We start from the raw sequence: 16069 nt of genomic DNA, 5'->3' as shown, positions 1-16069 counted from the left end.
GCTACTGCTAGGTTGGTTGCTGCTAGGTCTTAACTTGGTTTAACTTAACTACGCATGTAGGGAACGTATTCTCGAGCGATCATTTTCGGAGGTACCTTCCCTTTCGCGACATTTTGCGTGACTAGCGCTGGACGCATCGGCGCCTACGAGCGACAGCATTCCTGGCATGCCACAAACGCAGGCAGGCAGGCAGGCAGGCAGGCAGAAGCCGTGTCTGTGTCGAGCGAAGCGAGCGAGCACCTGCGCAGGCGGTTACTAGGCAACGCGAGGTGACGTCATCATTACTGCTTCGGCGCATGCGCGGTTAGGCAACGCGGGCGGCGTCGGCAGCAGCTCTGCGCGTTGCCTCGTTGGTGCTACTACAATTTGTTTCTCTATCTCTCCTCTCATTTTCTCTTTCCCTCTCCCGAGCATTGCGCGCGCCATGCCCAAACTCTCCTTCTCTCTTAACGTCCTACGTCAAGGCAACATGTGCACGGCACGGAGAGGAAGCGAGGCACACGCCGCTCCGCGAGGTGGTTGCTAGGGAACGCAGTGACGTCATAGCTCGGCGAGGTTTTGCGACAGCAGGCGCCACTTTTTACGGTCAGCTAGAATATTTTCGCTGTTAAAAATACAAAAACATGGAAAATGTGAATGATCTTTCTGGACACCTTGAAAGGCGGAACGTTCTGCATTTCTGTAAGCTGAATTTACCTTGTTGTCTGAGCTTAGATTTTTTTTTTCATGCATGAAATAAGACAAGGTACATAAAGATAAGCTAGGTTCCGATGTGCAGAATGATATCGCAATGGCATAAAGGCATTTCGTAGAAACTGCGAAATAGTCGGCAGACCTGTGACGGTCCGTATTTGAACACTCCCAACTACCAAGCTTCAGCACATGGGGTTCGCTAGCGCGTCAGGCTTGAGATGAAAACGTGGTGCGCAGAACGTCAATCAGTGTAAATGAACGCGATATTTCCCAGCCATGCTCTGACGCCGATTGATATACAAGACATTCAATATTCTTAGTAAACAGTAGTTCACAATTTATTCCTATTGTCATGTTTATGAATTTAGCTGACATAATGGCTCAAATAAGCACTGCGATACCCAGCCATCAAGTTTAAATCACTGTAATTCATCAATAAAAACAATTTCACAATTCTCTAAACTGCATCTAATAATACGTGTAAAACGCACAAAATTGATGTAATATACACACCCAAAAAATATACCAACAACACGTAACTACACCTTTCCAAAACGCTTGTAAACATTGTAACAAATGTACGTAAACTAACAAATTCACATTCCCACTTGTCTGCTTTAGGTGGTCAAACGGATATTTGTTTTGGAGCAACGTTACGCGATTGTAAACTTTGCGCTTTCATTTTTATCTTACGTATTTGGGGCAAACTTAAACGAAAAATGAACATCCAGGCTATGAACAAAAATTGATGCTATAGTCACTACAAATTATATTTTTCTGTAATGCAAGAAATGTTATTTAAATTGGTCCACCGGTTAATTCCTAAAAAAATTTCTGCGTTTTACATGTACATTAATACGCGGCATCGGAGTTGGCTCCAAGCTAAAGCATCTTAAGGCGGTTCTTTACAATGCCGAAAAGATTCTCGAGAGCAGATGGCCGGAAGAACGATGCGACGCATTGCAGCACGTATACATATGGTCATGGAAACGCGCGCTACTGCGCGGCGATGAAATATCTTTGCAACGCATTTGAAAAACAAAAGGACATGGCTGCTGCACTTGCCGTATTGTGGCGAAATGTACGAATGAATTCAGCTATTGTTCACGTGCAAACTTCGTGGCAGTGTGTGTTCGTGACCCCAGGAAACGCAACACGTGTTGCGACAAGTTACAGCTGTGGCACTCAGGTCTACGTCAGGACACGAAAAAAAGCAACCCAGGTGGAGTTTCCAGCAATAAGGTGGGCGAATATTGTATATGAAAAAGTTGATCGAGAGCATCTAGCTTCTCTTAGTAATCTACAAAGCCGCAAATATACAGATCGTAAAGCTGGATTCACGCTGGAGGCCCGCGGGAATGTCAATATGATAGGAGCTGCAACTGTTAAACTTGTAATCTTTTATTTTCTGTGCACCTTTCCTTTGGTCATTGAGAGGACCGAGAAAGAGCACAGCTGTCCTTAGCTGCAAACCGCGGTACATGGCGCTGTAGCCGGGGAATCCCTTCCGACAAAGCAGTACGTAAATGCATTTTTGATGCCAAAGCATCAAATGGCCCATTGAGCGAAAGAAGCCGGCGTCTGGAGCAGCGAAATGACGCCGAAATTCCCATTGGCTGTGAAGCATCTGTCATGTGTGCGCCTCCAAGAAGCAGAGCGGGCGAAACGGAACACCTGCTGCCTTGGTAGCGCTCCAGCTGTTGAGTGAGGGGAGAGGGCGTCGCCGCGACGCCACGTCACCTGGGAGCCTCGATGGAGTAGATACGGTGACGCGACGCCACCGGGCGAGACAGGTTGTCATCGGCGAGGCAGTTGCGTGACGCGCGCGTGCGGGCGCAGCCGTCTCGCGGTCCGCATGTCTGTCCCACCCCCCACTAGGCTTAGGTGCTGCGCGCCTGCCGGCCTTGACGATGGCTGCTGCCTCCTCAGTCTCTCGTCGCGCAGGCCGTTGGTAGCATCCGGCGTCCTTGATATCTCAGCAGTACCGTCCAAATACCCTTCTGCTAACGTAGAAACTGTACGACTAAAATAACCCGCACCAAGTTCATCGCAAAACTCGATAACGTACCAAGCAGCAAAGCTCGAAAACATTGCTAGCATCGCAAAACCTGACGGACCACTGTGTCGTTCAATTGGACAGTAAGGTTATTGCATTCATAACTCATACGAAGTGCTTAGGTGTCCTGGGATTTTTTTTTACTGCTGGGACATTTACAGGGAGCATTTATAACTATTCAGGGTGATCATTTTTAGGTTTTATGGATTTATAAAAAAATTGTCTGTGGCAGATAGCATAATTCTTGTCCTTGAGCAGGATTATTCGAAGAGGCGGACATTACCAGCCGGAGAAATCGAGACACAGACACACGCACACACACACACACACACACAAACACGCGCACACGCACACGCACACGCGCACGCACACACACACACACACACACACACACACACACACACACACACACACACACACACACACACACACACACACACACGCACACGCACACGCACACACGCACACACACACACACACACACACACACACACACACACACACACACACACACCACATATTTAACATAAAAGTGGACGTGGAGCAGAGGTAGCACACCGGGCTTCTAATCGGAAAGTCGTAGGTTTGAACTAAATAAGTCCACTACATTTTCAGGAGTTGAATAGCGCCTGATACCAACAAAAAATTACCAAGAGCCACTGGAGTGCAACCAGATGCAGCCAGGTCCAGGTGCAACCATATTAGGAAGGCCGACTAAGCGTCATCAAAGCCACTGCCTCACCAGAGCAGGAATTGGCCTCCCTGATGCAGTATTCGGCCACTACCTCCCTCATGACCCCGGCAAGAAAGCGGTAATTGGAGATCGCCTTGTTCCTGCACCCACCATAACTATAGGCTGATGATATATATATATATATATATATATATATATATATATATATTTATAGATGTATACACTTATGTCTGCGATACACATGATGTATATGTTTTGCTGCGTGTTTCTGTCTGTTTCTTTTTCCAAGTGTTTCTGCGAAAGCTCAGTATTTTCAAGAATTGTCTGTTGCAGATAGCCAAATTGTAGTCCATGAGTTGATCTACTCGAAGAGGAAGGCATTACTTACACAACAAACCGAATTGCCTAACTACACATTAAAAATATGCATTAATTAAGCTTTTTATCTAATTGCCCTACGTAACGTATCACAATTCACAGATTGCAGCTCATGAGACTGCAAGGTTTAACCACTTGAAAAGAATTTTGCGAATAACATCATTTTCGCGCTATGGACCGTCAAACTTGCTGCAAACATGCACTTTCGTTCCACTTACTTTTTAAATGCGAAAGCATTTCTATGCTTACCCGATGAGAAAACTGTCCGTCCCTCGCCTAAGACAATCGCTTTCAAGATATAGAGCCCGCAGCCGCCAGCGACTTTACCTTCGTGCCACCTGGCGCATCAATGCAAACGAAGCGGCGATAACACAGCACGCGGAGTTATCCGCAGTCGGCACTCTTTGTCCGCTTCGCAGATCGCTTTCAAGATACGGTTCACGCGGCCGTGCCAGAGTATGTTTGATCGGTTGGTGCCGCCACCGGAGTCCTTTGATCATGGTTCATAATGGTTTGACACGGATGGAAAAAGACCTAAAGAGCGATAACGGCTTTATGATGATCGGACTGTCATGACGCCGCCACCTGCAGTCCTTTGCTTGCGTTGTCAATTCACCTTGCGCCTCCGTCCGCACCAGTTTGTGTCGCCGCAGCATTATCGTCTGTAGTGGCCGGATCAAGTGTCATAACACTGATAATGACACCGGGCTGCGTGGAGATGAGCAAGTGGCGCAATGCTTGCGCATACTTAGACAACTCCTGGAGGAGTTTGTGCTTGACTTTTGTTTAACAAAACGTTTTATGCATTGAAGTAGAAAAGTAAGTAGATCGCCGGAGCATTTCTCCTAAAAGTTCCGCAATGAATATCTCGAAGCAGGTGTCATCTTGATAATTCGTTCCGATTCAATGTACCATGCGAAGTACCAGGCTACATTTTTTAACTTGCAATATGTACTTTAAAGTAAACATTCAAAAACTTTCTGGGTTTTCATGTTAATTAGTCAATTAAGTGCTTCCATTTCTCGTCCAAATACTGTCCGCCTGTTTGGGCAATCCAGCTTTTGGATTATAACTACGTTATCAACCACACAATCGTTTAAATATAACCGAATATCTTTACTCAAAACCCAGTAAATATACCGAGACGCAGTACGACCGATGAGAAAGCAGTTGACTAGCGTGAATAAAAGTGCTTTAGCGAAATAGTCAACGCGACGGCGTCGTCGCCTCTGTTGTAGATGTAGAGCCTTGATGTGAGTCATCTACGCTCGCGATACATCAGCGTCGCTTTCATGCCTTGACACGTGGCGGCGACATGTACGTGGGAATTTATAAGTCAACGTTCTTGCCAAGCTCTGACATCGGTCCATTCATGCTCCTTCAACGATAACGGTGAGGCGTATGCAGTCACGTTTCTCATGAGCGTTTACTAAGGTCGTCAAAGTAGCGCTCTTTGACTCTGAAGTTTCTGTTTTGTCGCTACTTGGCAGGATTTACTTATGCTGGGCAAATTGCTAGTGACCGTATTTTTTATATCTCGAACTGGTTGAGTACTGTGTAGGCCCGTTATATCAAAGGAGCCTTTAATAAAAGGCTCCCTTGATATAACCGGCCTACACAGTACACACATATTGCATTGAGGCAACATAAGATTACGAAATGTCGCCGAGGAGATTGAATAAAAGGCCCTGACGCCTGACAAGAATCAGCCCTATTGCAATCCCCAATCTCTTTCACACAACACTCAAATATTTGTTACAGTGGACGGTTCATAATAATGTATAGCAATATACCTGGTAGCCATAATTAACATAATCCCATTAGCATATGGCTAATAAATGATTTGGCAGTCCAGAATAGCCAATAGAAAAACAGAGGCATTGTTTTCGCAATTTTACACACAAAACCGAGGCAAAAACAAAGCAAGAAAATACATTCAATCGGAAAAACAGGCAAGGTTCTGCAATAGAAAAAGTCAGTACTATGCGGGAAACGATGGGTACCATGCCTCACGTAGAGCACTGCACGGGCCGATTTTTGCGGCCCGGGCCCGGCCCGGGCCCGTTTTTACATTGGGCGGCCCGCCCGAGCCCGATCAAAACTTTTATGGCGAGACCCGGGCCCGGCCCGGGCCCGGAAATAATCTACGTTACCCGCCCGGCCCGGCCCACCACCCCTTTACCTTAAGCCCGAGCCCGGCCCGAGCCCGGCTCGAAACCGGCCCGAACCCGGCCAGAGACCAAAAAATACATGTTTTTCAGAGTTGAGAAGCCCGAGAATAACTCGCAGAAAGCCCGAGCCCGGCCCGGGCCCGGGTCAAAAAGCACACGCCGTGCCCGAGCCCAGCCCGAGCCCGTGAAAAAACTGCTCTACCCGGCCCGGCCCGGCCCACGGGGCGGGCCGGGCCCGGGCTGTCGGGTAAGCCCGAGCCCGTGCAGTGCTCTAGCCTCACGTCATAGATTAGGATTATTATCTCCCTCTTTTAGTGAAAACAATTATGAGCCCAATATCTATTGCTAGAGCATTTAAATGAATATTTCAGCCGAATTTCCGCCGTCGTAATCAGCGTCAGCGTTGCCGCTGGGTTCTGTAAAAGTCCAAGCGTTTAGCATCGTATCAATATAGCGATAAAACGTATTGCCAACGTTGAAGCGGGTACGTATGAGGCGCGTACTGCAGAGAGACTCCTCTTTCGCGCTTCCCTAAGAACACTCGGCGCCATCTAGCGCCGCCACTGTGACGTCACCGCATGGCCTCCGAAATGAGTGGCGAACCAATGCGTGCGAACACTGAGACACGTATCATGCGGCAGCCGGATTCCTCTCTCCCGCTTCCTTCTAAACACGCTGCGCCATCTTCTGGCGCTGCCTAGAAGTCCGTGCCTTGCCTCCGAGATCAGAAGCGTGGCGCTGGTGCGTGCTCCCTGGCATACCGCATTGTTCCCTCACATACCGTACACACAGTGACACCTACAGAGTGACCCCAGTTGGTGAGAGGTATTTTGAAGAGCGGCACATACTCAGCGCATTCAGGGCGCAGCTCCCAAAAGCGTTTGGAATGTAAGAAGTTCATTGAAAAGTGGCACGTACCCAGTGAATTTGTGGCACAGCCTCCTAAACCGTCGGATTGCTGTTAATGAGAAAACCGTGTTAGGTGGGTTAGATTCCGCCCAGCATCGGTGAAGTTTAAAGAATCTTTTTTACTGTAGAGTGGCGAACACCTACTGGAACATACCCAGTGCTCCACGTCAGTGTGAAAGGGTGAATTCGGTGCATACCCAGTACCGCATTTACAGTGGAACAATATCGGCATGGAAGAGGTACGATGCACACATCGCCACATACTCAGTGGTTCCAGTAGGTGCGACGGTTGGTTCCCGAAGCATCAGCCCCAAAGCTCTAACGGTTCAACCATAGACTACAGAGTGGCCCAATTTGGCTGGGAATGGTTCGATACAAACGAATATGGATATGTAGCCCTTGGGAAGTCCGTGAAGCACCCGAAGAGTGCCAGCGCAATAACAAAGACGTATGCTAACAAACTTATTAAAAAGAGGCGGAAATTGACAGTCATACGCAGAGAAGTGCAGATAGAACGAGCGTCAAGAAGACCGGTGCTAGCAAGATTTACTACAGCTTTCTTCATCAAGTTGGCCGGCATCAGTTCTTGCTTCACCCTCTCAGTGATTGCTGGAAGCGACTGCATGTGACGCTGCACAAAGCTCAAGGGCCTGGCATCAGCGAAAGCCAACATTGTGTATAGGGTCAAGCTGCCTGATGTAAATGGCTTATGCAAACGGAGTGTCAAACTTATTGAAGAAGGCTCAGTGATATGCACAGGTCCTCACTCGTACTGTCGTACCTTAGCTCATACCGGCATGGTGGTCCACCAGGGGTGGCCAGCATGGCACAAATGCACAATAAATTTAACGGATGCCACGCTACGATCTATTGGCCATTTGCACTTCAAAATGCTACGTCGGCCCACAAGACAATTTCTTCACCGTTAAAAGTAATCATAAGTTCATCGTAAGGATCGTAACAGCGCAAACAAGACACGGACAAAAGGAAGGAAAATCGACAACACGGCGCTGCATAAATCATAAATACCAGTGTTAGTGCCGATGCGAGTTCTACTACCACAGTTTAACACGATTACGCAGGCATCATATCGCCGAACGAACCCGGGCCTCGTATGTAGTAGAGGCTGTTCTAGTTATTGGTATTGCTGTTGGCTTGGCGCAGAGGGCAAAAACGGCGTGTGTGTGTCTACAAGTACGAGATGCAACGCGAAACGTTCAACGCGTATAACTATCTCGCGAACGCGTGATCATTCGCAATACCATTTCTGGACGTTCGTGACGCTGACTGGCTATCGTGACAACCGTTCAGCCTCACAGCGAAGACATCTTTAATGAAAGTCAGTAACATCACGTTTCCATTTGTCATAAGTCAACGTTAACGCCTCCGGTGAACACCAACGACGCCATCTTATCGTGGCCCTTGTCGTAGTCAGGATTCACTGCCCCAAGAGCTTGCGGAACAAGGAACAAAGCGAGAAACGATACTCTCACACTGTACCACCCGCCACCCCCATGCGTCGCTTTGCCGGTTAATTCTCATTAATGTTCGTTCCGATCAAAGGCAAGCATACAGTGGTGTTCTTTATCACACTTGACATTGTAACGCACCGTTTTTTTCCCGCGTGACGCTACTTTCTGACCCGCACATTATCAAAGCCCAATGCACATTTCGATCACATTTTGTGATTTCATGCTCTCACGTATTCCAAATGAGCTCCAGACTCCGTGACATGGTATGGTTTGGTTTCCATTTAGTTATAATGCTGGGGGGGAGGGGGGGGGGGTCGCATACCCGCTGTAGGTGATTTACCATGAGTCGAGTGGCATTAGAAAAGATGTTTCGGTATTACTCACAAATCACATAAATGTTTGGTAAAAATGAAAGGAATACAAAATAACATATTTTACGAAGAGAGAGACGACATAATTCACTAAGAAACATGCAATGAGAGCTTCACTTCAATTAAGAGACTACTTGCATCAGTGGTCCATGTGCGAACTGGTAGTGTTGGCGATGTAGTTTTTCGTGACTTAGATTTGACAACTTCTGACATAAAAGCTCTTAGGGTGTGTCTTAGTTCTTCTCGTTTTCGAAAGTAGTTTAATTATATGTGTAGTTTGTGCATGAAGCGCTGGCTTCTCTAGGTTGCGTTCCGCACCTGATTGCAGCATGTGCGCTTTTGACTAGCATTTTACAGAGGCCAGGAGATTTTAAATTATTGCGCCTTTGATTTGTGTTACTAGAATTTTTTTGGGACAACAATCCTGCAGTGAAGTCTAACGGCTTGCCGTTGCTTTAGCAGATCGCGCATAGTAAAGCGAAGACTCCCAACATGTTGGCCAGCCCTGTTCGCAAGATGCGTTATGATGCCGTCGGGCGAGCAGTGAGTTTCTGAAGGAATAAACAATTTACATAAAAATAGGTGACAAAACGTCTTCTAAGCCTATATTCTTCATCAGCCATCCGCTGCCAGAGGAAAAGTGTTCTTGTACTGGAAGGTCTTTCCAATCGATAAGCACATCCGAAGACATGACTCGTTGTATCAAATCCACGTCCACAATCCGTAACAGCCATTGTTCCCAGTTGTCAATGTAAGAAATGAAAGAAAAGTGCAGCTCAACGAAAGCTACGATTTTCCTCGGTATTATGTAAGATTTTAAAACTGTGAGGGTCGTGACACACGTGCATATGCTTTGGTTCTGAAGTTGTGCAAGGACTTGAAAACTTGCATGTGACAACAGACAGGTCTATCACGTGCTAAATTGTAACCAAAGGTTTGGATTGCTTCTTTGCGCAATACTGGGAGACAATAAAATCGTTCTATACGAAGAAACGTCGCCAGGGCGTTTCAGAAGATTATATCAAAAACTTAAATCGTAATGTAACGGGTGCAGTCCTGCCCAGTACAATCACGACTATCGAGAGGCACGAAAGAGCCAAGCCTGCTCAGAAACCCATTGTGTAAAGAAGAAATTAGGAACAAAAAGTGATAAAAGACATTGCTTTTGGACATTGTCTGGGACAACTACCTACGCACATATCATGCACTCTTTTCTTGTACAAGGCTTCCAGTGGAAAAAAAGGGCGAAGAAGGGTGGTAAAGTATCACAGGATGGAAAGAAAGTCGAGTTCGGGCACGTTGCTGTTCCTCTTCATCGGTGGATTTCTACTGCTGGTGAAAGCTGAGAGCAATGAGACCGGATTATCGGAGGCCGGCCCTACTAACCGGCGGATATCCATTCCGACTATTATAGCACAAAGGCGTACGTTAAGTCATTCTGTTCATTTTATGCATGCTTTGTTCGAAATTGTTTTGATTCACAGAATGTCAACCTGCTTAGAAGCAACCATCACGCTTTGCGCCTTGTTCCGAGCATGGTTTAACGGGCGACAGGTATGTACCGATATATTCGCGCAGTACAAAGTCAAGATGCTCTTAATGAAATATTTCATAATAAAATTGACGAGTTCGAAAATTTTTATTGGAACAAAAATCTGCATGATTGCATGACAACTCCACCACCTGTTCTTCTTTCTGCTCTGTTTTTATGGCCCCTCTAAATGTAGGCCCAGGTGCTCTTGAAAAATAGGTTCGTTTATTGGGGATGAAAAACGGGACGCTAGAGACACGCCATAGTCATTGCTCTATACATGGCGCTGAAAGGCTGACACATTAGTAACGCAACGCATATATGTCAATATTTGCGTGAAATTTGTTTGCACAATTATTACATAGGAGATTGTCTTATTCACACAGTTTAAAAAAATATGCCTTTGTGACATACGGAAACTTGCTTTCTTAAAATACATTGCGACTGCTAAACACACAATAAAACATCAGCATATCTGTTACAAATAGTTAGTCTGTTAGAATTGAATTATTTCAGCAACCTTGAAACAAACATCTCGTGAAGCATTCAGTGGAATACTTTGGCATGGAAATGAGTCGGATAATGGAGCATTCTGTAAGAAATAACGAGCATATGAATCAATGCGGTCTGCTGGTCAGGAATAAGTGAACGTTCGACAAACGTCGGAGGTGTAGCTCACGGGTGGTTCGTATAACCACAGAAAATGTCTGTGTTCAGCGCACTTTGCATTTGTTTGTGTAAGTTGAATCTTCGGCTCCACATGTTCAAAGAGAGCGCCGCCAACTTTGCGATGTTTGATCGGTCAAATCGTGCAGTATTCTTAGAGCAAGAACTCTACGCCTTGGCGCAGGGGCGGGAACCTGGTACACAAAACAATCATCCGTTCTTCGATTCAAGTTTCCTCATGTGGTATACCACACAGCGTGCGCATATTGCAAATTTGTACCGGAAATCTACACATACGTTTGTAAGACAACTAAATTGACGTCAAGAAGAAAAAAAACACGTTGGCAAATGCCTTAGCCGTGCAGACGCACACATCGGGACATACCACTGATTGGGACATTGAGACATTAATACATGTTGGCCACAGGACAACATGTATTAGCACAGCTTCCTCTAGAATAACTAATCATTCAAACTACTGACAACACCCTTAACCGGATAGACGACAATCGTCTTCACATCTATGCGAAGTTATTCTGTGAAATATTCAAGCACACATTAACGATTTCTGCGATGACCGGTTTCATTTTTGTTTTGTGAACAATGTTCGCATACGGGCATCGAAACGTTACTTTCGTCGTTTTAGTGGTCGGTGACCAGATTTCTATTTACTGTACTTAACAGTATATATATTCATGAATGAGTCGAGTGAACCGCAATATGGAGCTGCCTAATACCGAGAAAGTGGACAAACTTTTAAAAAATTGGCAAGGAGTGAAAGTGTACAAGAAACGGAAACCTAAAAAAATACCAATTCTGCGATAGTTTCTATTTTATTTATATTTTCCTGTAGCAATAAACATTTCTCGTGTACATAATATTTGATAATCAACAACACCTGTAATGCTACGAAAAGAATCTCGTGATATGCCGCCTTTGTCTGTGCGCTTATTCCTCTATTAAAAATAATTTACAGAGACGGGCGACAGCTCTGAAATCTCATATATCATGCCAAAACCAAGCATCACAGGAAACAAACCTGCTACTCGCTCGTATTTTATTGGCGAACTCTCCCTGACTTTGCTGACCGTGGCTTTTGCTGCTACTGTGTTGCTGAAGAACTACACAGGACAGCATTCATATAACGAATGGGGTGATGCAACTCCATCTGTACCAAGCCGTCTCTCTTCACTACATAGTTACGCAGTGAAAAAACAAACAATAACTAAATATTCCCAGTGCAATAAAATATGTGCCTTCGATCCCTTTATTTATACATTAAAGAGTGTTTTACAGCCTTCTCTTCATGGGCTTCGCGTGTCTTGTCGATTGATTTCTTGGTCCCAGCCGAGTAAGCTTGACCGACCCTGGATGTAGTGCAATGGTAAATTCACAGGACGCCCGTGATGAGGTATAAGTGGGCATATTTCGGAGCCAGTTCAATGCAAGGTCACGTGCATCACGCGGTTTATGGTGTCTTGCTGATTGCAGGACAGGTACGTAATCCTATGCTGTTAAAGGCGTTGAAGAAGATGAACAACTTCATAGGATATAATTACCCACTTTATTAAAGCGTCGCTTCAGTTAGTTTCCCTTATGTGTGTTGGATAAACATGTTTTTCCCCAGTTAAATTTTCTGTGTGCTCTTTCCCATGCAGATTGCAAGTGGAACGAAAAGTGGAAATGGTGCCAAAGCCCTAACTGCGCTGAGTGGAGATGCGAGTACGTCTTCAGTGGTTTTCCTAAGAAGTGCCGCTTCGGCTGCGTGAGCAAGTGTTTCTGCCGGCCAGGTTTCTTCAGAGATTATGAGGACAAGTGTGTGGGTTACTTCAGATGCCTGTACCACCGGAAACGCTACCAGAACAATCGCCAAGAGTAACGCTTCAGACGAGATGCAAACACTAATTGGGTTCTGGTTCTTGCGAGTAAAACTACCATTTCTACATAAAAAAGGCTCGGTACAAAAAAATCAAAATAAACAGAAACACAATATTGCTGTTCCACGAAAGCTTAAATTATTTGTCGTCATCTTGGGGCCACTTTAAAGGGACATACATCGTGAAACGAGAGAAGCTATCAGTATGTTCATACGTGTACGGAGACTAACGCACTAATTTATTTGCCGACTAACGCACTAATAGTATGTCGTGGTTAGAGTACGCATTCGAACATCCGCGCTGACAATGTGCTTTTGAGAAGACATCCCCAGGAATTCTACGACCACGTGCTAGAAGACGAAGTAGGCGGCGACATCCTCGCAATTCGGCGTAAAAGAGTGAGTGAGTGAGTGAAATAACTTTTATTACAGGTCCGGCGAGGACGCGAACTCGTCGCGCACCCGGCTAGTCCCACGTCGGGACCGGCAGGTCTAGCCCACCAGCCCGGTCGCGGGCACACCGGACAGCCAGGATTTGCTTGTCTAGAGCGGGGCTACGCAGAAGCGAGTCCCACTCATCCTTGCTGAACTTGGGGTATCTCGACCCGCACTCCCAGAGCATGTGTGCTAGAGTGGAGGTATGCCCACAGGATGGGCAGGCGTCGTCGCGATATACGTCAGGGTAAACTTCGTGCAGAACGGCCAGACACGGATATGTGCCGGTCTGTAAAAGTCTAAGCGAAACAGCTTGCGCCCTATTCAATTTGGGGTGAGGGGGTGGAAAGACTCTTCTGGACATGTAGAAAAATTTTGTCAGCTCGTTGTGAGTAGCGGGAGCATCCCTGTGGCCGTAGGGGGGAGGGGTGTCGGCTCTCCTTACAGAGGAAGCGCGGTCGGTGAGGTCGCGCGCAGCCTCGTGAGCAGACTCATTGAGGTTCCCAATCAGTGCCTAAAATTTGTGTACTTATCTAACGAGGTTTTTAATGCGAGTGGCATTCATTGCCTACTGCGGCCGTTTCGAGCTAGCTATCTATCTATCTATCTATCATTCATTGCTACTGCGGCCGTTTCGAGGCTATCTATCTATCTATCTATCTATCTATCTATCTATCTATCTATCTATCTATCTATCTATCTATCTATCTGTTTCTCGGTCTGTCTGTCTATCTATCTATCTATCTATCTATCTATCTATCTATCTATCTATCTATCTATCTATCTATCTATCTATCTATTCCTATATCTATTACGCCGACTCAGTGCCCCAAACTGCCTACCATCTTGGGCCACTAGGTACGTGCTCGCAGTCGTGATGCCGTCGTTGTCGTTACAGTGACATCATTCCATCTTTGTCATGAATCCGACTAGGGACATGCCGTCATTCATTCATTGTCTAAGCGGCGTCACGATGCCGTCGTGGTAGTTTCATTGTCATCACTACAGCTTGTCATCATAGAGGCTTCGTGACACAATCGTCTTCACGCCATTGTTATCACGCCGTTGTCGACATTGCGTCTTCTGTATGCATTCTTTGTCGTACTGTCGCCGCGATTGCGTCGCGCTGGTTCCATCATCATCACTATAACTTCGTTATCCGACTCTCGTCATGCTGTCGCCATCACGCCAACGTTGTCGCAGAATTATCGTCATACCAGCGTATTTATGCCGTCATCGTCCCACGATTGTTTTACTACCGTCTTTACTTCAGTAACGTGATCCCACTGTCGTCAAGCCATCAGCATGCCTTAGTTATTCGATCTACCTCAATTCATCGTCAGTATATCGTAATTATGATGCCCTCATTCCATCGTGATCATGCCGCCGGGGCCATGCCGTCTTCATCAGTGCGTCGTAATCAGACAGTGGCTATAATGCATCCGTTGTCGCACCGACGTCGCCATCCCGTCTTGTTTGTACAATCGTCGTCACTGCAGCTTCGTCTTCCGACTCTCGCAATGTCGTCGTCACACCATCGTTCTCTGACAGGATGCGTGATATAGTCATCCTCGCGCCATTGTTGCCATCTCATTGTCCCTATATCGCTGTTATGCCTTAGTTTTCCTTATGTCGTCTTCATACAGTCGTCATCATGCACTGGTTGTCACGCCATTGTAGTTGTGCCATACTCGTCATTGCGGGTTCAACATCCGGTTGTCGTCATACCGTCGTCGTCACGTCAGCGTCGTCACACACTCATCGTGATCCCATTGGCTTAATGTCGTCGGCTTATCTCTGTCGCGCTAAACCATTGTCATCGCTTAAGAATCGTCATCTCATTTGCGTCATGCCGTCTTCATCGTAACACCTTTGTCGATCCTATCGACGTCATCGCGTTCTCGTCTTTCCCTCATATCACTGCGTCGGGGGGGGGGGGGGGGATAGTCGTCGTAATGCCGCCATGCTCATGAGCGACATTGGCAAGTGTGAGACATGCCAAAGTGGGACAATACCGCAGCATGTCGCATATAACCGAAGCAATAGAAGTCTCAAAGTGATGACTACTGCTGTTAAACAAACGTCACTTTAGAGAGAGAGAGAGAGAGTGAGTGACGTCACTTGAAAGAGCGAGAGAAATAAATGTCTACTGGTGAAACAGTGTCCCGAGCGAGGCCTGGTATCACCCTGAGATGGGAAGGTTCCTTAGTCCAGGAACCCTCTGGCTTCGACTGCCCTCTTGGCCCTGGCGACGAGTTGTCATTGGTCTTCTAGGTGCCCGAGGGCGAGCTTGAGAAATATACTTTATTTCGGTATGTAACTACATCGCTCTAACGCTAACCGCTTTAAGATCAACGGTCATCGTGTGGTAAGTTCTGCCGGAGTTTTTCTTATATGGTTACCTAAAAAACAGAGGTGTATGCGGACACCTTCAACAACTAATTTGGGGTACCGGGCTTGTGAATGTACAAGTCTGGGACACTATAATCTACTGGTCACCAATAAGCTGCATGGATGCCGTTTTTTCCTCCGTGAGCCACAACCAAGAGCAAGTGCCGTTCCAGCAGAATTCGAGTGCAAAAAAAAAACAAAAAAAACGAGGGCAATCAATACGCATCGATAAGACTGCACCCGTCCTGTCAATGTATGTTCTAAGTCCTTGTCCTTTTGTGTGTGGTTTTCGCATGGCTCTTTAATCAATTTAATATCATATCTGACTACATTATATACTAACTAGCTCAAGCAAACATAATTTTATTTCAAGTACGCATCACCCGCCGAAGTCAGAAAGTCGACATTTGTGGGAGGAAAGGAAAC

At 46.2% G+C, this 16069-nt stretch overlaps 1 protein-coding gene across 4 annotated transcripts; it reads left to right on the top strand.

Moving 5' to 3' along the window:
• Positions 1-572: 572 nt before the first annotated feature.
• On the top strand, positions 573-12956 carry LOC119452275 (uncharacterized). 4 transcript variants are annotated; one of them, XR_007466933.1, is made up of 3 exons: positions 573-681; positions 3365-3561; positions 12600-12956. XR_007466933.1 is itself a non-coding variant. In XM_037714521.2 (2 exons), the coding sequence occupies exons 1-2, from the start codon at positions 10017-10019 to the stop codon at positions 12818-12820; spliced, it is 372 nt and encodes a 123-aa protein (XP_037570449.1). In that variant the 5' UTR covers positions 9936-10016; the 3' UTR covers positions 12821-12956. The 4 variants fall into 4 exon arrangements, 1 of the variants encoding a protein (XP_037570449.1); XR_007466931.1 differs by lacking the exon at positions 573-681 and adding an exon at positions 1763-1935; XR_007466932.1 differs by lacking the exon at positions 573-681 and adding an exon at positions 1952-2211.
• The last annotated feature ends 3113 nt before the right edge of the window (positions 12957-16069 follow it).

Source organism: Dermacentor silvarum, chromosome 5 (genome assembly GCF_013339745.2).
Source record: "Dermacentor silvarum isolate Dsil-2018 chromosome 5, BIME_Dsil_1.4, whole genome shotgun sequence".
Lineage (NCBI taxonomy): Eukaryota > Metazoa > Arthropoda > Arachnida > Ixodida > Ixodidae > Dermacentor > Dermacentor silvarum.
Note: the sequence above shows the minus strand (reverse complement) of the source record. Positions and strands in the feature narration are given on the sequence as shown.

Bases quoted from the DNA above. Each gene is read 5' to 3' on its own strand.
- LOC119452275 (XM_037714521.2), top strand. From the start codon at position 10,017: ATGGAAAGAAAGTCGAGTTCGGGCACGTTGCTGTTCCTCTTCATCGGT. The intron at 10,168-12,599 runs GTACGTTAAGTC...TTTCCCATGCAG, and splicing joins GACTATTATAGCACAAAGGC to ATTGCAAGTGGAACGAAAAG.